This window comes from Prunus mume, linkage group LG3, assembly GCF_029339155.1.
Source record: "Prunus mume cultivar Tortuosa linkage group LG3, ASM2933915v1, whole genome shotgun sequence".
Classification (NCBI taxonomy): Eukaryota; Viridiplantae; Streptophyta; class Magnoliopsida; order Rosales; family Rosaceae; genus Prunus; species Prunus mume.
The window spans coordinates 18,260,053-18,281,101 of record NC_142700.1 but is presented as its reverse complement, the minus strand read 5'-3'; the positions used below and the strand labels follow the sequence as shown (position 1 = coordinate 18,281,101).

At 37.1% G+C, this 21,049-nt stretch overlaps 3 protein-coding genes, 1 long non-coding RNA gene and 1 pseudogene across 4 annotated transcripts; 1 reads left to right on the top strand and 4 right to left on the bottom strand.

The window, feature by feature from the left end:
* Positions 1–3,293: 3,293 nt before the first annotated feature.
* On the bottom strand, positions 3,294–5,899 carry LOC103326642 (receptor like protein 27-like; annotated as a pseudogene).
* A 140-nt stretch (positions 5,900–6,039) lies between these two features.
* LOC103326643 (receptor-like protein 7) lies at positions 6,040–9,851 on the bottom strand. The gene has a single exon (XM_008228890.3). The coding sequence runs from the start codon at positions 9,098–9,100 to the stop codon at positions 6,149–6,151; it is 2,952 nt and encodes a 983-aa protein (XP_008227112.3). The 5' UTR covers positions 9,101–9,851; the 3' UTR covers positions 6,040–6,148.
* A 1,387-nt stretch (positions 9,852–11,238) lies between these two features.
* Positions 11,239–11,757, bottom strand: LOC107880636 (uncharacterized). Its single transcript, XR_016125685.1, has 2 exons — positions 11,530–11,757; positions 11,239–11,452 (listed from the first exon to the last, which is right to left on the bottom strand). It is a non-coding gene; the product is annotated as an uncharacterized LOC107880636 (long non-coding RNA).
* Positions 11,758–12,334: 577 nt separating this feature from the next.
* Positions 12,335–16,149, bottom strand: LOC103326635 (OVARIAN TUMOR DOMAIN-containing deubiquitinating enzyme 2-like). Its single transcript, XM_089049459.1, has 7 exons — positions 15,976–16,149; positions 14,996–15,077; positions 14,844–14,889; positions 14,193–14,252; positions 13,494–13,609; positions 12,724–12,799; positions 12,335–12,621 (listed from the first exon to the last, which is right to left on the bottom strand). The coding sequence occupies exons 2-6, from the start codon at positions 15,058–15,060 to the stop codon at positions 12,745–12,747; spliced, it is 342 nt and encodes a 113-aa protein (XP_088905585.1). The 5' UTR covers positions 15,061–15,077; positions 15,976–16,149; the 3' UTR covers positions 12,335–12,621; positions 12,724–12,744.
* Positions 16,150–17,944: 1,795 nt separating this feature from the next.
* LOC103326636 (FRIGIDA-like protein 1) lies at positions 17,945–20,717 on the top strand. The gene is made up of 3 exons (XM_016793315.2): positions 17,945–19,034; positions 19,769–19,944; positions 20,014–20,717. Exons 1-3 carry the CDS (start codon positions 18,026–18,028, stop codon positions 20,551–20,553), a joined length of 1,725 nt encoding a protein of 574 aa, XP_016648801.2. The 5' UTR covers positions 17,945–18,025; the 3' UTR covers positions 20,554–20,717.
* The last annotated feature ends 332 nt before the right edge of the window (positions 20,718–21,049 follow it).

Below are 21,049 nucleotides of genomic sequence, written 5' to 3'. Positions count from 1 at the left end.
TGGCAACTTAGGTATTGTTTGTTGCAGCTGTTGTGAACATGTTTTAGGAACCAAAAGCTTGGACTTGGCTATTGAAGCTTGAGCTTTGTATGTGGTTACTGCAGCAAATGTGTTGGGTTACAACAACAAGTGATGGCAAACTTGGAGGTTATAGTAACATAATTGGGATTTCAAGGAGATTTTTTTGGTCTGAGAATAGTGGTTTTGGTAATAATGGATTTTTAAGCTCATTTGGGGTTTTGGAATCGCTGCTGTGGTGATTGCAATGAATTCCTTCCTCAGCCCCCAAGTGCACCATAATCATCAGAAAAGGATTTGATGGGCATAGGCTACAAAAACTCTTGCAACATGGCCTTATTAGTATTTGTTTGGGTCATTGCATGGCATGATGAACTTGGGATATTCCTTTGTTTGCAACGGTGACAGTTTGGCATGATTCGGTGGTAGCATGTGCTTCAGCGGCTCTTCTAGCATGGTGTTTGGATTTTGGTGGCTCTGTTCTTCTTCTACCCCTCCAGTGGCTCTTTCAGTGGTGCTTGAACTTCTATGACTGGAAGTATAGAGAGAGATTTGTCTAAGGAATGGATGATAATGGCAGTGTGTTGAGATGTTGGGTAGGAAACATGAGAGCATTTGTTTTCTTGTTTGTTGTTTGGAGGCTTGGGTCCCTTGCACATGATCGATATAATGCTGCATGACCAAAGCATAAAAATAATATAAGCATTGTAGTTTGCAAATGACTAACATAATTGACATAAGCATGCTGAGCAGGTATGATTTTAGTACTGAGCATGCATAGTTGGCATCTACATTGCAATGTGTAACTTGGATTGATTAACACAAAGGTGGATCGATACGAAATGATAAGAAGTAAGATAAGTGAATAGTGCGTGGAATAAGGCCCTGAGAAATTTTGCTGGAGATGCAAAATTGAAAGGTGGTTTAATACATAACAAGAAAATGATGCAAGCTGGTGTACCATATGAATAACAACTAATCAATCAATCTTTTTTTTTTGGACTTGAATGCACATGCTTTTGTCTATGCTTGAGATTGTTCAATGAAACATAAATTTTATGGATATCTTAAAACAACAAACAAATATATATACTATATTGAGATCAACAAGGCATGATAATAAAAATCTTATCTTGGTGAAGCCATTCGCAGAGATGAGGCTGAGAGCATTGAGCAAGTGTTCCTTCTCCCTCTCTCACCGTGTTTTCACAACTCTAGAGAGGTGAGGGCTGCTATGAAGGTGATTTACGGTGATGGCCAGACTTGCTGATGATGTATCATGGCGGAGAGGTGAACGGCAGAGCAAGCCTCAACAATTGACGACGGTTGTCAGCGGCTTGCACGTTGGCTGAAGCCCCCAGTCCTCTTACAAGATCTTGTTTTGCTTGAGAATGGAGATCTAAGACACAAGCAAAGGGAGCATGTGAGTAATCTATATTATGTTTGTTCTACAAAGTAGATAGCCAACGAAAGGAAAAAGAAAAAGAAAGAGTAAATGCTCTTATCTTTTTATTTCCTCCGGTTTATTGCTTCAGTTTTTTCTTTGAAGGCATTAGTGCAGATAGTGGCTTAATCCCCAGCAGAGTCGCCAATTTATGTGAGGACTTTTTCTTCCTAGCTAATGGTGGGCTGCAAAAGGCGTGACTGAGGAGATTGCCCCTTTTGTTTAGGTTCGAAAATTAAGCCCCAAAATACCTCGAAAGGGCAGCAAAACCTTAGGAGATATTTTGGATAATCTTCACCAACGAGAATAATGGTGACCTACAGATAGTTTTGGCATGCTTACAGATGGTCTTTTTAGCTCAGCATGAGTGGCATGTGGCATGGGAGCAAAACCAACATGAGTTTAGCATTAAGAGAGAAATTAGGCTTGGTTTATGAGAAAAGAAAGTGTTTAAGTATGGAATGAGGTGTTTTGTGAGGAATTTGACTAGGGAAAGAGGAAAAAGAAAGGCAGAGTTCTTTTGGCACTGCCAGAAAAACAAATTGGAGAAGAAGATGAACAGTGCACGAGCTTGTTGAGTTTTTGCAAGTTAGAAAGAAAGCTTGCTCTCTGTAGGTTGTGGGTTGTCTCTGTTGGGTAGGGGAAGGCTCAATTTATAGGCTGGAAATCATCATTTTCAAGAAACCCTAATGGCTTCTACTTATTTTGGCTAAGTTTTTTCTTCCTTTCTCCTCCTTTTCTCTGACTTCCCTTTCTTGGCAAATATTGCTTCTGTCTATTTACATGAATTGGGATTTGGGGCTCAACATCCTCCTTTCCTACAGTTGCAAAGGGGAGCTTCCACTTTGGTTTGCTGTTTTCTTCTTTCCTTTCCTTTGTTTTAACCAAATCTGGCGAAGGAAAGGAAGTGAAGATACATCTTGGTCCAAGGAATGTGACATGCGGGATAGTACTCATCGATTCTTTGGATGTCTCTGGCTTGGGACTTGTTTCCAGCAGCTTTGCTTAAGGAGTCTGCCAACCTCTCTTCACGTGTCCTCTGTTTTCTTCAAACAAAAACTGAGGTTTTTGTGGACTATTTTAGGATTTTTATATGGGCCAAGGTGATTTTCTAAGCAGAGGGTTTTTATTAAACATTGGGCTTCTTAGTTTGGGCTTTATTTTGGTTGGGTTGTTTTGCTTGGGTATTGGGCTATTTTTTTCTCTTGTGCTTACCCATATGTTTGGGCCTAAGAAATGGGCTTGAGCCTCGAGGCTCCCAAGTAACCCGAGACTTTTCATTTCCCGGCCCATCAATGGGCCTCATGTTGATTTATTACCATCCATGCCACAACCCACTCAAGCAAGCCTCGGGCATTTGAGTGGCTTGAGCCCACTTAAGCTTGTAGTGCGATTGGGTGTGAAATAATAATTTCCCGCTTGGCATGGCATGTTGCTTGGCATGCTTTTAAATATGGCGCTTGATAGGATAGTTGGCATGGATTTGCAGAGCTAAATGCATTTTATAATTTTAATCTCAATTCCTAGTTCAACGGATTTTTTATTTAACATGGCGTGCGGAGTACGACTCGTGTATGTCATACTTTCATGTGCTCCAAATCGGATCTTTTTACAATAATATATCGTCTTGGGCTAGAAATTTATTTGGGCCCAACCATGGACTTTTTGGGCCTCAACAGGAATATATAACATAGTTGAGCCAAATTACGTGTATTGATTGAATTGATTTGTCAATTGTGTTTGACAAATTACAATATGCACGAGCAATTATTCTACTTTAACAAAAGTAAAGAGGATCCTCTTTTAAAATTCATGCATATTTATTGGCCCTTTGATATACTAAAATATTCATGAGAAATGATATACAATATGAAAATGTATAAACTTTTGGAATGGTTTCTTCAAGCACGTCATTGTGTGATTTTCATAATTCTACGACATGCTTTCTTCCTACCACTTTAACAAGCCAATCTAGTGTTCCATTAGAGAGTACAAGATATCCCATAGATATTCCAATTACCACACCAGATGCATACCCCATCAACACTACCTTCCAATCAAAACCATTCCCATGCTCCAAATCATCCTCTTGTTGGATTGACGATGGCGGTGACTGATGTGCACTGCATGTTTTAGAAAGTGGCAATCCACACAATCCTATATTTCCACTATATGAATCATTTTCAAATGTATCAAATTGCTTGCCATGAGGTATGGGCCCCACAAGTTGATTTTTGGAAATATTGAACTTTGATAGTGACGTCAAATTTGCCAGTTGCTTCGGAATATCACCAGCAAGTTTGTTTGAAGACAGATCTAACCATTCAAGATTGCTCATTTCGCCAAATGATGGTGGAATTGTACCTATAAGCTCATTATGAGAAAAGTTAAGCTCCTTCAATGATTTAAGCTAACTGATTACACTTGAAATCTCTCCTTTGAAAGTGTTGTTTGAGAAATCAATAATTGTGAAGAATGTCAGGATCTTCTCCATTTCAAATTCGATGCCTTTAATTGTCACTACCACAGTATCCTGATAGTAGCCCTCTCCCATATATTTCAGTTCATGTTCTTGCGAGTTTATCATGGCCATCAAATGTTCAAAATATTTTGTTAGCAAAAGACCACTAAACCGATTGTTGGAGAGGTCTATCACATGCAATTTTTGGAATGGAAACTTAGTTTTTGGCAAGCATATTTCACCATAGAATTTGTTAGACCTCAAGATAAGAACCTGCAAATTCGGAAGAGATTCCAGCCAATTTGAGAATGTGCCTTGAATTTTGTTGTTTCCAAGGTCTAGAACTTCCAACTCTCTACATGTGAGCAAAGTTGGCGGCAACGACCCTTCCAACTGATTTCCATTAAGATTAAGATTTCTCAAAAGTTTTCCCTTAGAAAATGTGCTAGGAATTGCTCCATGAAATTTATTATTCCGTAGATCCAAAACAGAGAGGCTCTGACTGAAGTTCCCTATGCATTGATGAAGCATACTTAGGCTGCAGATTGTTGGAGGCATCTCTCCAGTGAATTGATTGTTTGATATGAAAAAGTAATATGAGGAAAGTGGTGGAATTGGAAGCTCTCCTTGAAGTGAATTGTTGCAAAGGTCAAGATCTGGAGGTTTTTCCACAGCTGTCCTACAGTGCAGATCAAAGAGTTGTGAGAAAAACCTAAATACGACAATGAATCTTTCCCCAAATCCAACAACTATTTGGGAATGTCAGCTTGGATTCGTTTGTGGGAGAGGAATAACCTACCCAAATTTTGTGAGCTTCTTAGAAAGTATGGGAACTCACTTATGTTACAAGACGACAAATCTAGTGCCTCAAGTTGAGGCCAGGTGTTGTTACTCAAATGGTTGAAGCTCAAGGATAGATGATTAAAGGAAAGATTAAACGCCCTGAGACTTTGGAGTTTTGAAAACTTTTCAAACTCCAAATTTCCACTCAAGTTATTGGATGATAGATCAAGCAGTGACAAAGAACGAGATTGGAAGTCAATGATATTACCGCTGAGATGGTTGGATGATAGTCCAAGGTCCCTAAGGTTCTCAAGTTCAAAGATTGATCTCGGAATTAGGCCATGTAGCTTGTTATCACTTAAAGAAAGGAATTCCAAAGAACGAGATTGGAACTCAATGATATTACCACTAAGTTGGTTGGATGATAGTGCAAGGTCCCTAAGGTTCTCAAGTTCAAAGATTGATCTCAGAATTAGGCCATGAAACTTGTTATCACTTAGAAAAAGGTATTCCAAAGAATGAGATGGGAACTTAATGATATTACCGCTGAGTTGGTTACTTGTGAGGTCTAACCGCTCCAATGATGGCAAACTACCTGACCAAGATGGTATTGTTCCGTTGAGTTGGTTCTCATATAAAAAGAGCATGGTTAAGTGTCGAGGAATAGGACCCACTAGTTGTTGTTTTGAAAAATCATATAAAGAAGAGTTCAATGTCCAGTTGCTATCAACTTCTGGAAACTGACCGACATAATTGTTGCGACTAAGATCCAAGTAAGTGAGTGTCTCAAGATTTAAAAGCAACCATGGGATTTGGCCACCAAAACTGTTAGACAAGAGGTCCAACCACATGATTTGTGTGAGGTTACCAGGTAATGCAAGATGTGATCCTACAAAACTGCAATTGCTGAGATACAAATCTCTCAAAGACTTGAAATTTCTTGTCAGATGATGCCAATCTACTGAGATTCTAGTATAAGAGATATCCAACGTCTCGAGCGGACTGCTCCAGTTAGATTTAGGGAAATAACCTGTGAGGTTATAGTTATCGTTTAAATCTAAGAGTCGAAGATTTGGTAGGTGGAAAATGCTTTCTGGGAATTTTCCTTGCAAGTGGCAATCAGAGAGTTCAAGAGTTTTCAAAGAAGAAGACAAATTTTTGAACGAATCAGGTACAACTGATGACATATCAACACAGGAGAAGAATTATAGGAGTATATAACATAGTTGAGCCAAATTACGTGTATTGACTGAATTGATTTGTCAATTGTGTTTGACAAATTACAATATGCACGAGCAATTATTCTACTTTAACAAAAGTAAAGAGGATCCTCTTTTCAAATTCATGCATATTTATTGGCGCTTTGACATAATAAAATATTCATGAAAAATGATATACAATATGAAAATGCATAAACTTTTGGAATGGTTTCTTCAAGCACTTCATTGTGTGATTTTCACAATTTTACGACGTTGCTTTCTTCCTACCACTTTAACAAGCCAATCTGGTGTTCCATTAGAGAGTACAAGATATCCCATAGATATTCCAATTACCACACCAGATGCATACCCCATCAACACTACCTTCCAATCAAAACCATTCCCATGCTCCAAATCATCCTCTTGTTGGAATGATGATGGCGGTGATTGAGGTGCACTGCATGTTTTAGAAAGTGGCAATCCACACAATCCTTTATTTCCACTGTATGAATCATTTTCAAATGTATCAAACTGCTTGCCATGAGGTATGGGCCCCACAAGTTGATTTTTTGAAACATTGAACTGTGATAGTGACGTCAAATTTGCCAATTGCTCCGGAATATCACCAACAAGTTTGTTTGAAGACAGATCTAACCATTCAAGATTGCTCATTTCGCCAAATGATGGTGGAATTTTACCTGTAAGCTCATTATGAGAAAAGTTAAGCCCCTTCAATGATTTAAGCTTACTGATTACACTTGAAATCTCTCCTCTAAAAGTGTTGTTTGAGAAATCAATAATTGTGAAAAACGTCAGGATCTTCTTCATTTCAATTTCGAAGCCTTTAATTGTAACTACCACAGTATCCTGATAGTAGCCCTCTCCCATATATTTCAGTCCATGTTCTTGCGAGTTTATCATGGCCGTCAAACGTTCAAAATATTTTGTTGGCAAGAGACCGCTAAACCGATTGTTGGAGAGGTCTATGATATGCAATTTTTGGAATGGAAACTTAGTTTTTGGAAAGCATATTTCACCATAGAATTTGTTAGACCTCAAGATAAGAACCTGCAACTTCGGAAGAGATTCCAGCCAATTTGGGAATGTGTCTTGAATTTTGTTGTTTCCAAGGTCTAGAACTTCCAACTCTCTACATGTGAGCAAAGATTGCGGCAACGACCCTTCCAACTTATTTCCATTAAGATCAAGATTTCTCAAAACGTTTCCCTTAGAAAATGTGCTAGGAATTGCTCCATGAAATTTATTATTCCGTAGATTCAAAACAGAGAGGCTTTGACTGAAATTCCCTATGCATTGACGAATTTTGCCACTCAAATTATTATTAGACAAATCAAGGATTTGAAGGCTACTCAGGCTGCAGATCGTTGGAGGTATCTCTCCAGTGAATTGATTGTTTGATATGAAAAAGTAATATGTGGAAGGTGGCGGAATTGGAAGCTTTCCTTGGAGAGAATTGTTGCGAAGGTCAAGATGCTCGAGTTCTTTCCACCGAAGCGGTCCTACAGTACCAGTCAAAGAGTTGTGAGAAAGATCTAAATCCCACAATGAATCTTTCCCCAAATCCAACAACCATTTGGGAATGTCGGCTTGGATTCGGTTGTGGGAAAGGTATAACCTCTCCAAATTTTGTGAGCTTCTTAGAAAGTATGGGAACTCACTTATGTTACAAGACGACAAATCTAGTAACTCAAGTTGAGGCCAGGTGTTGTTACTCAAATGGTTGAAGCTCAAGGATAGATGATTAAAGGAAAGATTAAGATACCGAAGATTTCGAAATTTGGAAAACTTTTCAAACTCCAATGTGCCACTCAAGTTATTGGATGATAGATCAAGATCCGTAACCTTCTCAAGTTCAAAGATTGATCTTGGAATCAGGCCATCCAACTTGTTATCCCTTAAATAAAGGTATTCCAAAGAACGAGATTGGAACTCAATGATATTACCGCTAAGTTGGTTACTTCCGAGGTCTAACAACCCCAATGATGGCAAACTACCTAACCAAGATGGTATCGTTCCGTTGAGTTGGTTCCCAAATAAATAGAGTGTGGTTAAGTGTCGAGGAATAGGACCCACCAGTTGTTGTTTTGAAAAATCATATAAAGAAGAGTTCGATGTCGAGTTGCTATCAACTTCTGGAAACTGACCGACATAGTTGTTGCCACCAAGATTCAAGTGAACGAGGCTCTCAAGGTTTAAAAAGAACGACCATGGGATTTGGCCACCAAAATTGTTAAACGAGAGGCCCAACTCCATGATTTGTGTGAGGTTACCAAGAAATGCAAGATTTGATCCTAGAAAACTGCAATTGTTGAGATACAAACCTCTCAAAGACTTGAAATTTCTTGTCAGATGATGCCAATCTATTCTGATTCTTGTATGAGAGAGATCCAACATCTCGAGCGGACTACTCCAGTTAGGCTTGGGGAAATAACCTGTGAGGTTATGGTTGTAGCCTAAATCTACGAGTCGAAGATTTGGTCCGTTGAAAATGCTTTCTGGGAATTTTCCTCGCAAGTGGCAATTATAGAGTGCAAGAGTTTTCAAAGAAGAAGAAAGATTCTTGAAGGAATCGAGTACAACTGATGACATATCAACATATTCCAAATTAAGCTCCCTAAGATTGGTCAGGTTTTGAACAATTCTGCTGAAGCTAAGAGTATCTAGTCTTGCATCAAATTGGGAGAGATTGAGTGAAACCAAGGTGGAAAGGTGGGAAATTTCGGAAGGGATTGGGCCACTGAAATTGGACCAAGAGAGGTCAAGGTGAGTCATACTTACAAAGCCACCAAATTTGGACGAAATTGGGGAGCCTCTGAAATCATTAGAAGAGAGGTCTAGCCTCTTGAGATGGCCAAGAGAGAATAAGCTGCTATTGGAATGGATATTGCCTTGAAGCCCACCAGAACCAAGGTTGAGACCAATCACATGACCAGTCATCTTTTCACAAGTGACTCCACTCCATGCGCAACAATCCTTGCCTTTCTGCCAAGTAATTGAAGAGGTATCAATAGAAAATGAGTTTTTGAATTGAAGCAAAGCAGAGCTGTCTTCAGGATGGCATAAATGCCCTGAAGAAAGAGAAGAGGAAGAGTTAGAGGATGATGAACAAGTAGAGTAGAATTGACAAGTAGTAGAGAGCAGGAAGAGGAGGCAGAACCATGACAACCAAGCCATCTTTCTTTAAAAATCTAAAGTATATAGTTATGTGATAAAACAGTTGTGAGGAATTCCATACTGGATATGTTGATATTTATAACAAGCTTAATGAATAGTAATTTATAATCTTTAAAGATAACCAACCAAGCATCATTGTAAAGTTTGACGATAATTGACATAGGCATTTCTGCGTGTTAAAATGGGTTCCACCTGTTACCTCCAACCTGTACTAATCAAATTGTCCAAATATTGAACACGCACAGAACGAGTATCAAAAAATTGACCATCAAAATCGTTCTGGCTTACCATTGACTTTTGCCAATTGACCATCAGAAACTCACCAGCTACCAAATTCCTTTTGCCTTCCATTCATCAGCTACCAAATTCCTAAACATGTATCATTACTAACTTTGAAGAAGCAATTCCTAAACATGATAATCCTTTCTTCTTCTTTTGAAAATCTATAAATAAATAAATAAAAATTTAAAATTAATTCAAAAACATATTGCAACTTAATTAGAAAAAAGAAAACAAAAAACAGGATGGTCGTGGTCGGGGAGGGAGGGGCTGCTCAGCGATGGCTGAGTGTGCTGGAAGATCTGGGCAGCGCGACTGGGATGAGACCAATGGCCAGAGAATGGTTGGGTTGGTTGGGGTGTAGGGAGAGTTTGGATGTGGCTGTGGCTTGGGGATTTGGGGCTTTTGGGTGTGGATGGGGAAACTAGCTGGGGAAAGTGAGAAGAGAGAAGGGTGTTGCTGTTGAGATTAATTATTTTTATTTCTTTTAGCTTTTCAATCTTATTTTTATTTTCTTAGTTATTTATTTTTTTAATTGAATTCAAATATTTTTATTTTATTAATATTTTAATAGAAGTTTAACGGATTGAATTACATTAGCTAACAGTGCTAAACACATGGACTAAATTGGCTAATGGGATAAAACAAAGGAACTATTTTAGCATTAAAGCAAAAAATTTATAACAAACAATTAGAGCATCTACAATGGGCTCCCTAAATCATCTCATTGGACAAATTTTATGGAGAAATTGAAAAACATTTGCACCAAGTCTTTGATTTGTGGCTGTCTTTGGTGTTGGTAAAGTTTGACAATAAGGTTGTCCCATTGTCACACAGGTGTAGGTCCATTGTTAGCTGCTGCACCAATTTGAATTGTTGGTGACATTATTGAGGGTGAAGGCCTACGTCTATTCATCTAATTGGAAAAATTTTGCCCCATGTCTTCGATATTTGGTCGTCTTTCATCTTAGTATGTACGTAGGCATTTATGCGTGTTAAAATGGGCACCTTAATTTTCATTGACTTGCAAATCTGGGTTTATAATTGACCATCAAAATCATTCTTGTCTTCACGAGTAGTCACCAGTGACTTTTGCCCCCTTCTTCACGCTTTCATTAATTCTTCTCATCTGCTTCTCCATGGTTTTGCTTGTCTTTTCACATAGTTGGGTGTCCTGCAACATGTACTGATCAAGTGGTCCAAATATGATTCGAATTTGCGTATTGAAGAAGCCGGAACGAGTATTCATAAATTGACCATCAAAATCGTTTTTGACTTTTGCCCCCTTCTTCACGCTCTCATTAATTCTTATCATCTGCTTCTCCATGGTTTTGCTTGTCTTTTCACATAGTTGGGTGTCCTGCAACATGTACTAATCAAGTGGTCCAAATATGATTCGAATTTGCGTATTGAAGAAGCCGGAACGAGTATTCATAAATTGACCATCAAAATTGTTCTTGACTTTTGCCCCCTTCTTCACACTCTCATTAATTCTTATTATCTGCTTCTTCATGGTTTTGCTTGTCTTTTCACATAGTTGGGTGTCCTGCAACATGTACTAATCAAGTGGTCCAAATATGATTCGAATTTGCGTATTGAAGAAGCCGGAACGAGTATTCAGAAATTGACCATCAAGATCGTTCTTGACTTTTGCCCCCTTCTTCACGCTCTCATTAATTCTTTATGGTTTTACTTATCTTTTCACTTTCCGTCTCCACTCTTAAGCATTTGATAGGCCTTAGGCCTTTAGTCCAATCTCTGAATGAACATTCAGAACAAATTCATAAACAAAAATTTCTTTTAAATTTTCATTTATGAAAATCCATTATATTTCTCTAGGGCTAAAGAAAAGAAAGGAGTTAATAAATAAAGTCATCAACATAAAAATTAAAACAATCCTTTAGATAAAATCTAAATAATATAAAAATTAAATCCTATATAAAGCTAGCTACTACAAACTCTCGGCCACAGTTTCTTTGAATCTTGCTCAATCTTTCACATTTTCTTTGATGCTCTCTCTCACATTAACATGCTAGAGTTTCTTGTGCCTTCCATTCATCAGCTACCAAATTCCTAAACATGTATCATTACTAACTTTGAAGAAGCAATTACGGCACTAAAACATGTTAATATTGCACTAATTTCATTACCTCATTGAACTTTTCCGCAACGTTGTGTTGCCATGAGCTATGGGCCCCACAAGTTGGTTTTCCGCAACGTTGAATTTTCAAGTGTTGTCAAATCTGTCAATGGCCCAGGAATCTCACCAACAAGCATGTTTGAAGAGAGATCTAACCATTCAAGATTGCTAAAATTGCCAAATGAGGGTGGAATTGGACCTGTAAGATCATTATGAGACAAGTTAAGTCCCTTCAATGATGTTTTAGGAAGGTCCAGAGAAAGCCGTTCTACTTCTTTTTGGATTCGAGTATTTATTAACCTTAGAAAATTCTCTTGATAAATTTAATTGTAAGAATATAAATTTTTTAGGCTTAAATACTAAAATAGTCCCTCTGTTTTATCATGTTTGCCAGATTTAGTCCCTTTGTTTTTAATTTGGTCAATTTGGTCCACATGTTTAGCATTGTTAGTCAATATAGTCCATTACCGTTAAAATTGCCTTTAAATAACATGATAATCATTTCTCCTTCTTTTGAAAATCTATAAATAAAATTAAAATTAATTTATAACAATTGAATTAATTCAAAAACATATTGCAACTTAATTGAAAATCTTTCCCGACTTCCAACAACCATTTGGGAAGGTTCCCTTGAAATCGATTGTTGGAAAGGTTTATCTTGTACAAGTTAATTTTATGTTGAGGCCAAGTATTGTTACCGAAATTGTTGAAACTCAAGGATAGATGGTTAGAGGAAAGATTAAGATTGTTGGAACATACTAAGAAAATACAATTATCAAATGCATTAACAAAAGAAATCATATTAAGATGAAAAATAAGAAATTAGAACACGCGTATTATTGTAATTAGCAACTGAGAAAAAATTATGCTAATCACTATTAAGAATTTTGTAATCACAAAATAATATAAGAATCAGCTATTATATACTTCAATTAGGTACAAAATAGAACTATATTTGTATTTTACCTCCTCCTTTACATTTTTTCTTCTCATGTGCTTCTGCACGGCTTTGGTATTACACTGCAATGAAATTGGGACTATCTATGTTATCTGTATTCTTGAAAGTTGACATGCCCTGCGCTCGTGCATGCTCCACAGCCTCCTGAATATTCATCGAAATTTATTCAGTATACTAAGACTAACGGAAATCTCATGCGCACAACCACACATTTAGAAAATCAAAAGAGGCAAGTTAAGAAATAACCTTCTGGCCGACTAGTCCAAGTTAGCACACCCCACAGCGCAAAGTGAAGTTGGCAGTGTCAGTGTATCTCCTTTTACTGAGAAGCAGCATCATGGTATTAACGCATAATTTTGGTATACCTGAGCTATACGAGTAGTAGGAGCACAAAATGGAACTAAGCGCGACGAAACACATATTACCTCAAGCATTTTGATAACATAGTAGGCAAAACATGGGAAAAAAGTTCAAACAAAATTAATCTTTTTATCCCCTTTTTTCTGTTGGATAGGCATGGATTGAAAACTTTACATACAGGCTAAACACATCTGACATGTCCTATAGTTCTCAATCATCTTAAGTCGAGAACAAATTTATTGATTATTATTTTGAAATGTTCATAAACCAGATTTTGCATGCACGGAGTAATAAGCGTGCACTGTTAGTACTATTTAGGTTCAACAACTAGGATGCCCTCAGTGCATAGAGATCTGGAAAAAATTCAAGACAGTGTACTAGAAGTTAAAAAATATTGTCTCTTCAACTTGTATAGGTTTGTAAACTAGGTTGGTCGATGCATAGTGAACTAGAAAACTTCTACACACTGAACTACATGTTTAGAGTGGAAGTATCAGAAATAATCCCCTAAATCACATGCTCTGTATTTTTTATCATCTCAACATGCTAATTCCAGACTAAAAGCCCAAGGAACATTTAATGTTTTCACATATTATGTGTAGTAGTGTTTGTATGTGCACTATGGAAAGACGCCACCATGAAACCTTAAGCACTACCTTTGTTGCTCTTTCACAAGATTAAGAGCGAGCCCGTCAACCGGCTCAATGGTACTGTCCTTAACTGCAAATATAGTCTGATCAAACTCCTCTGAAGCTCCCCCAAAGGGTGACATCTGAGACAATACAATGCAGAAACCAATGACCATTAACGGGGAAAATTTAACCTCAATCAGAAACAGAGGAGAGCAAATGTCCACAAATAAAATAGCTTAAAAATCAGTAACTATCTTTGTTTTAACATATATTGAAAATTAATTCACATCAATTATAAATCATGAAAAAGTACAACTCGAAAAGAGCAAGAGCCAAGACCTAAGAGGCAAAGTCTCTCAGCACATAGGTAAAGAGAGCATGGGAAAAAGGGAAGATTCAATAGCCACTGAGCAGTCTGTGTTGTTGTGAAAGAGATTAACATTAGATTTGTTAGGGAGATACAGAGCTGTGGCACTCAGGCGATTTGAGTCCTATGTGCTTACATGTTTGGCGTTAAAATCTCAAAAAACATAGGAGAACTTGGTTGGATGTTGAAAATTGGGATTTATTTAAGGGCATTTGGTAAAACAAGGAAACCACATATTTCCAAAAAATTGGTCCTACTTGAGGCCATAGTGAAGCCACTTCTTAATTATCCGTCCACACTGATAACCAGTAAAATTCATAAACAGAAAATTAACATAAATCATCAGAACCACATACAGCTAAAGCATTGTAATGAAGCCCATCATAGATCAGCAGAGCCCTTTCGGAATACTTCTCCTGTCAAAAGTACCCCATATGAAAATGAGCATAAATATCTGACAAGATTAATATACATGAGAAATCACTAAAAATGCTATTTCTTGAGCAGTCAATCTTATAGACAAGTGGCTACACAAACTATTTCTTGAACAGTCAAGGCGCAAAAACTTTGTCAAATATATCAACAATGTGCAATACTTTCAAAGAAGACATAAGCCAGTATTGTATAATTAAGGTTTGGATACTTAGTTGGCTATCAGAAATAAGCAAAACTTTCACAAGAAAAGCTTTTCATTGTTCATTTTGTTTCATAACCAATATTCATATACGTAGGAAAAGGAAAGTTTATTTATTTTTAACAAACCTCCCAACTTCTGAGAGTCAAGAATCCAAGCACAATACTATTCATTTGGTTTACCGAGAAATGCTTCAGAATACTTAGTTGGATCACTTGCTACTGTTATTGCTATAACCTTCACATCATGGATGACCATAAAATGATCAGGAAGTATTGCACTTATGCATGCTTAATACAAACATGGAGCTATATATGCACAAAAACTGACCTTAAATGACGGGTGTACTTTTAATCCCTGAATGTTCATATACCTGTCTCAACTCAGGAGCTTTTTTCTTGTCATGGTCCATAGCATACCTACAAATGAAGGGTGACTATTGAATAGAAAAATTGACCTTAAATGACACAGCTCAGTTCATTGCAATAGACAATGGATAGAATAGAAGGTTGTATTGGAGCTTACCCAACCGCATTGAAGAGGCAACTATTGTCTGAGGGAATAACCCTTCTTACTACAATACCTTCCATATTATAAATATTTATACCTGAAACATTTTAACAAGTTGAATATTTCAAACGATGATGGTTTTATAATAGACAAGCACAAGCCAAAGAACTGAGAGAAGGAAACACATGAATATTTAATTCAAAAATATGGACCCAAAAAGCATTGAACTCCATAGAAGTGGTTTGTGTGAAGAAGAAACCTTTTGTGATTACAATGGAAAGGAGAACAAAGATTATTAAGATACAAAAAAAGATAGGAGTCCAATCAAAAGTAAACATCTACAGAGAAAGAAAAGAATTACACATAAAAACTTCCTTAAGACTGAATCCTAAAGTTACAGAAGTATGAGACAATACGAAAAGAAGGCTGAGGACTCAAACAAAACCCAACACATATTCAGCAGCAGACAGCCAAGTACCAACCAGAACCAGATTCAATTACTGGTAGCAGCAGGCCATGATTGAAAACATTCAAAGAAAAGGAACAAATATAATATAGTGTACAGAAATGAAATATTACAAATTTTTATCAGGAATGAATCTGAAATGAATGAAAAAAAGGAACTTTAAAGAATCCATACTCTTATCAGTTCTTTAAGGTGCCAATAAATGAACCTAATATGTCAAAAGCCTACCCAGAAAACCACCCAGTTATGTGCACCCATAAACAAAACATATTATCGAAATAAATCCTCAAATAATTCCACAAAGGAAACCAACCTTCAGACTTAGAAACCCAATACCAAAGCTATAAAACAAACCCAGAGCTGAATTTGAAACCTCCCAAAAGCATAAATTGAAAAAAGATGACAAATAAATAATGTGGCAATGAAATTTCCAGATCCAGTAAAAGTATTCGTACCAAGAGCAGCATATTCAAATAGACATGATACAATTTGGAAGAGAAGAGGAAAACAGATAAGAAAAAGAACTCACTCTGTTTCTTCCTTTTTGGCCTATAAGGTAATGGTAGTTGAGCAAATACTTTGACGAGGAGGTGGTGGTCGCCTGCCTGGTTTTGGCTATGGCTTCTGTGTTTTGATGTCGTCTTCCTTTTTCCTTTTCCCTTCTTTTTTTCATTGGGGAGGGAGGGTGGAGTTACAAGTTGAAGCCCAGGTCCTACTGAGCATTAATATGGGGTCCATGGTCTATCTTGCGTTACGGTTTTCTGCAACTTTCTGTCACACTCGATTCTCTCGGCAGTGGCACCCAATCATTCTATTTACGATAACGTATCATGTTGTGGGTGATTAGATTATTACAATGACTAAAATACGAGAAAATGCGTTAATTAAGGTTTAAGTAGATTATTACCATAACTAAAATTAAGCGAAGTACAAGAAAATAAGTAGATTATAAATGCACAGAATTGGGATAAATGTCACATTGGTTCCTGTGTTTGACTTCTTTGGAAAATTTAGTTCGTGTTTTTCAATTTACTTATTGTATTTATAGTTATTTTTTTATTGATTTAAAAAATATTCATTAACCTTTAACGGAAAAGTTAATAGAAAATTATAAACTAAAAAAAGAACACAATTAATTAAAAAGTAAAAAGAAGTGTAAGTGGAGGGAAATGAGTGGGAAAATCAACTCCCAATATATAAAACTAATAAAACTCTTTTGACATTTTAGCCCATACCAACCCAGTACAAATATATATTTAATTAAGAGTGTTGCTATTTTCACTCTTTTTTTCTATTTCCTTAGAAATTATTGTATAATTTCTCCAATTTCCCTACCCACATCACCTTTCCACCCACCATGTAAGTTTGAAAAAATACAATCTTATATTTCCACCCACCATTATTCTTAAAATACCTTTTAATTATTAATTCAAGCAAATTCTCTTTCATTTGATTTTTCTCATAATTAAAACATGGGAGTTATATTTTCTTTGCGTTCTATTCTTTTGATGATTTTTCTTGTGTGTTTTGTCATTGTAGAGTGAATTTTTTTTTCCTATCTTTATTTAACTGCCGAATAAATTTTTTTAGGGTTTGGGTTTGTTTAATTTGAGTTCGATTATAGGTTTAAATGATGCAAAATCAAAACAACTTGCTACAATAATAGGTACATGTGGGAACCGAGGTGTCTATGGTTGTTCTATATTGTCTTGGAAGTTCATATTCGCGGGATTGAACATTAGGGATTGCCAAGAACTGTTAATCATATGGGGATGAGAAGAAATACTTTTTGATTGGGAAAAGACATGACTTAATTAATATGAAAAAAAGAGCTGCAGTTTAGCATCTCTTTGTTTAATTAAGGAATATTTTTTTTTCTTTTTAAATTCTTATGAAATTGAGTTTTTATAGCCTAACCCTTAAAAGTCACTTTACAAAGGAGTAAATTTGTTTATAAAATTTTGAAGATAAAGTGAGTGGAGAAATAAGACAACGGGTGGAAATAATATCACTCTTAATTAATAGAACTAATATGTTAATTCAATAATCATTCATATAAAATTAATTAAATATATTACTTTAATTGTCTTGTTCTTGTCTTATCGTATTCTAGTTTTTTGATATTTGACGTATCATACTTTATTATATCAACGTACCCGTATTTGTATCCGTACAACATCGTTGAGTGTGAGTTAATTGATTTTATAAAAGTTTTTTAATTCAAGTATGATATGCCAATTTTGTGGCTATTTGATGTGATTTTAAATGAAATTTAAAAATGAGGTGACAAGCGAAAAAGAGAAGTCAAGCAAATCATAGCAAAGAAAATCCAAGCAAAGAATCCGGATCCAATTTTATTCCTAATTTTATATATATTTATATATATACATATATATATATACATATATATACATATATATATACATATATATATATTTTAAAAAAATATTTGTTTATTTGTTTATTTTTTATAAAATGTGCTTGGGGTTATTTGGGCATTCAGTTCTTCGACTGGCGTTTCCATTGGGCATTGGCAATTTCCCAACAGGGGTTTTGGCTGAACTCAATTTCATGAAACAATGGCTACGACAGTGGAAACAATGTCAGCGGCCATGGAACTGATCGAGACAAAGAAAGAGAACCTAAAGAAGGCCTTCGATGAGCTTCAAGCCCACTACAACGTCCTCTCCTCCTTCAATCTCACCTGGTCTGACCTCGATTCCCACTTCACCTCCATCAAAGACTCCCTTAACCAAAAACTCCAGCTCCTCCAAACCCTCGAGTCCCAATCCTCAAATCCTTCTTCTTCTATACCCCAAGACCTCTGTTCATCAAACCCTCCATCGCAGAAACCACAAGACCCTTCTTCTTCTTCATGTCAGATACCAAAGGACCCCTCTTCTTTGTCGAATTTACCGACCCATATAGCAGAAGACCCGTCTTTGTCATCGTTGACATTGGTCCAGATAACGGAAGACACCAAAACACCAACCCAGATAACAAAGGACCCACCTTCTTCATCAATTTCGTCGACCCAGGTGGGGAACACGGTTACGAGTCTTCAGTCGGATTCAGTTCCTCCTCGGCCAGAGTTGGTGGCATTTTGTGAGCGAATGGATGCAATGGGGTTGAGAAAGTATATGAATGAAACCTTGGATAATCGAAACACCATCCGGGCCGAGCTCCTGGGAGCTATACGGTACGCCAAGGACCCTGCTGCTATGGTTTTAGATGCAGTAGATGACTTTTATAGTGAGAACGGGAGGGATAAGGGTGATAAGGACCCGGAATTGTTTGCTGTGAGGAGAAGTGGTGTGCTGTTATTGGAAGTGCTCATGGGGTTTTCACCGGATGTAGGATTCGAAGTGAGAGAGAGAGCAAAGAAGTTGGCGTTGGCTTGGAAAGGGAAGGTGAGTATGGATGGTGAAAACCCGTTTGAGGCGTTGGGATTCTTGCATTTGGTGGCAGCTTATGGACTGCAGTCTGAATTCAAGATGGATGAGCTTGTTGATCATTTTGTTATCATTGCGCGGTATAGGCAAGCTATCGACTTGTGCCAGAAAATTGGTTTGGGAGATAAGATTGCAGGTAGAGTTCTCTGTTAGTGGAAACATTCAAGTTGACTTTTATTTAATTTATGTTCGATGTTGATACATAAGTTTTGGTGTTATCAAATGTTCATATTCATAGCTAATGGATTGTATTGGGTGTATCTTTCAATTTAGCATTATCAAATTGCGGTGTTTTGATGTTGCAGTCAGAGAGTTCGTAATGGATGCTAGTTATTAAGTAGGTATTTGCGGTTGAATTATTGATTATTATTCATGGGAAGAATGAATTCTTGAGTTGATTGTTAATCATGTAGTGTACAAACTTGAGGCAGAGTGATAAATAAGCTCAAATAATGACTTTGGTTACTGAGGGCAGTTTATACATAATGGTGAACTACTAAGTTTTGGGATCTTTAGCCTCTATGAATAAGCTGTGGGAGAAGGCTGTGTAAGAAGTATGAAGAGAGAGTAGAGCTTGTATGGTCTTACTACTTAGAAGGCTTAATGGAACTTTATACGCATGAGGCAAAAAGAAAAAAATGTGCTGGGGAGAGCTACAGATCCAGTTATTTTTCTCAATGTGTAAACACTTGCATATTTTTTGTGGGGGAGGAGTGGCAATGCTTTGCATCATACTTTCCATAGAGGGCATTGTATGGCAGGATTGTTGTTTGCCTTTTGGATGGACCTATTAACTGCCTAATTGCACAGTTTTTGGTTGTTTTGCTTAGGGTAGATTCTGATTTTAACTGTAAAATGTTATGCTCGCAGATCTCATTCAGAAACTTGTAAGTAAGGGAAAACATCTTTTGGCTGTCAAATTCATTTCTGAATTTGATCTGACTGATAAGTTCCCACCAGTTCCCCTCTTGAAGTCCTATTTGAAAGAGTCTAAGAAGCTCGCTAAGAAAGTTTGTAAGGATGGAAATAACTCCCGCAAGTCAATGGTAATTTCACTTTTCTCTTAAAATCTAATAGTTCATCTGCGGCGTACAATTCATTAAGTTTCTTTGTAGAATGAGGCCACAGCCAAAGAAACCGGTGCTTTGAAATCAGTAATCAAAGTTATTGAAGACCTCAAGCTCGAATCTGAGTATCCACCTGCTGTTCTTCAAAAGCGACTTGAGCAGCTGGAGAAGGAGAAAGCAAACAGAAAACGCCATGCAGAAGCTCCTGCTGTCAAGCCTCAGCAACATAAACAGCAGACAGCAAAGCAGCAAAAACTGAAGCAGCAGCAGTATGGAAACAAGCATCCTCGAATGACTGCTCCAGTTGGCTCTGCAGCAGTCTCAAATAGTGTCAATGCAGCAGGTTTGTTGCCAGCCTATGCCTTGTCAGGCACTGCTCCTCCAATTCCCCCTTATGCGGGTTCATCAGCTGGGCTGTATGGTTTTGCAGGAGGCCAGATGGGTTTTCTTGGGAACCCGGGCCCTCCTAGTAACCATTTATACTCATCCGACCATTATATGCCGTCAGGCTATTATAACAGGCAAACTGCCTATGGTGGATATGGTGTACCCCCTGAGTACCATCCTCCATCTCACTATCCTCAGTAGTGCTTGCTACTCTTTGTTCTGTGATAGTATACTTTTGGATGGTGTGATGCCTTTTGCATTTTTTTTACAATGCTGGTTATCAAAAAAGCAAAGTCTGCTTTTTTGTTCACCATAATTGTAGTTCAGCAACAAGACTTGGTAATTAAGATCAGTGGTTGCATGTATGGCGTCGCATGTCTAATTCCTTGAACAAAATTTTTTGCTTCCGAGTAGTTTGTGTCATCCATTAATTTTTTTTGTTTTTCTGGGTGTTTAATAAACTAATCAGCCTGAAAGTAGAAAAGCTTATTTTTATATAATTTTTTAGCACTAATTCTTGTGAACAGACTACTTTTAGGACCTTTTCATCCATTTTCTTTCCCTGGGAGCATTTTTCCTAAAAAGGGAAAGACATCCTCATGTTTTTACCTGTTTTAGGGTTCTCCTCCTTGTGCTGCCATTTCACAGGGACAACAGAAGTACTCTGCCTTTCACCGAAGGAGTTTGAGGTGCATTC

What these genes read in the sequence shown, in the direction of transcription:
- LOC103326643 (XM_008228890.3), bottom strand. Translation starts at nt 9,100, where the DNA reads ATGGCTTGGTTGTCATGGTTCTGCCTCCTCTTCCTGCTCTCTACTACT.
- LOC103326636 (XM_016793315.2), top strand. Translation starts at nt 18,026, where the DNA reads ATGGCTACGACAGTGGAAACAATGTCAGCGGCCATGGAACTGATCGAG. An exon ending in TTTGGGAGATAAGATTGCAG is followed by an intron (nt 19,035 to 19,768) that starts GTAGAGTTCTCT and finishes TTATGCTCGCAG; the next exon opens with ATCTCATTCAGAAACTTGTA. An exon ending in ATAACTCCCGCAAGTCAATG is followed by an intron (nt 19,945 to 20,013) that starts GTAATTTCACTT and finishes GTTTCTTTGTAG; the next exon opens with AATGAGGCCACAGCCAAAGA.
- LOC103326635 (XM_089049459.1), bottom strand. Translation starts at nt 15,060, where the DNA reads ATGGAAGGTATTGTAGTAAGAAGGGTTATTCCCTCAGACAATAGTTGC. An exon ending in TGCCTCTTCAATGCGGTTGG is followed by an intron (nt 14,890 to 14,995) that starts GTAAGCTCCAAT and finishes CTTCATTTGTAG; the next exon opens with GTATGCTATGGACCATGACA. An exon ending in AAGCTCCTGAGTTGAGACAG is followed by an intron (nt 14,253 to 14,843) that starts GTATATGAACAT and finishes TACTTTTGACAG; the next exon opens with GAGAAGTATTCCGAAAGGGC.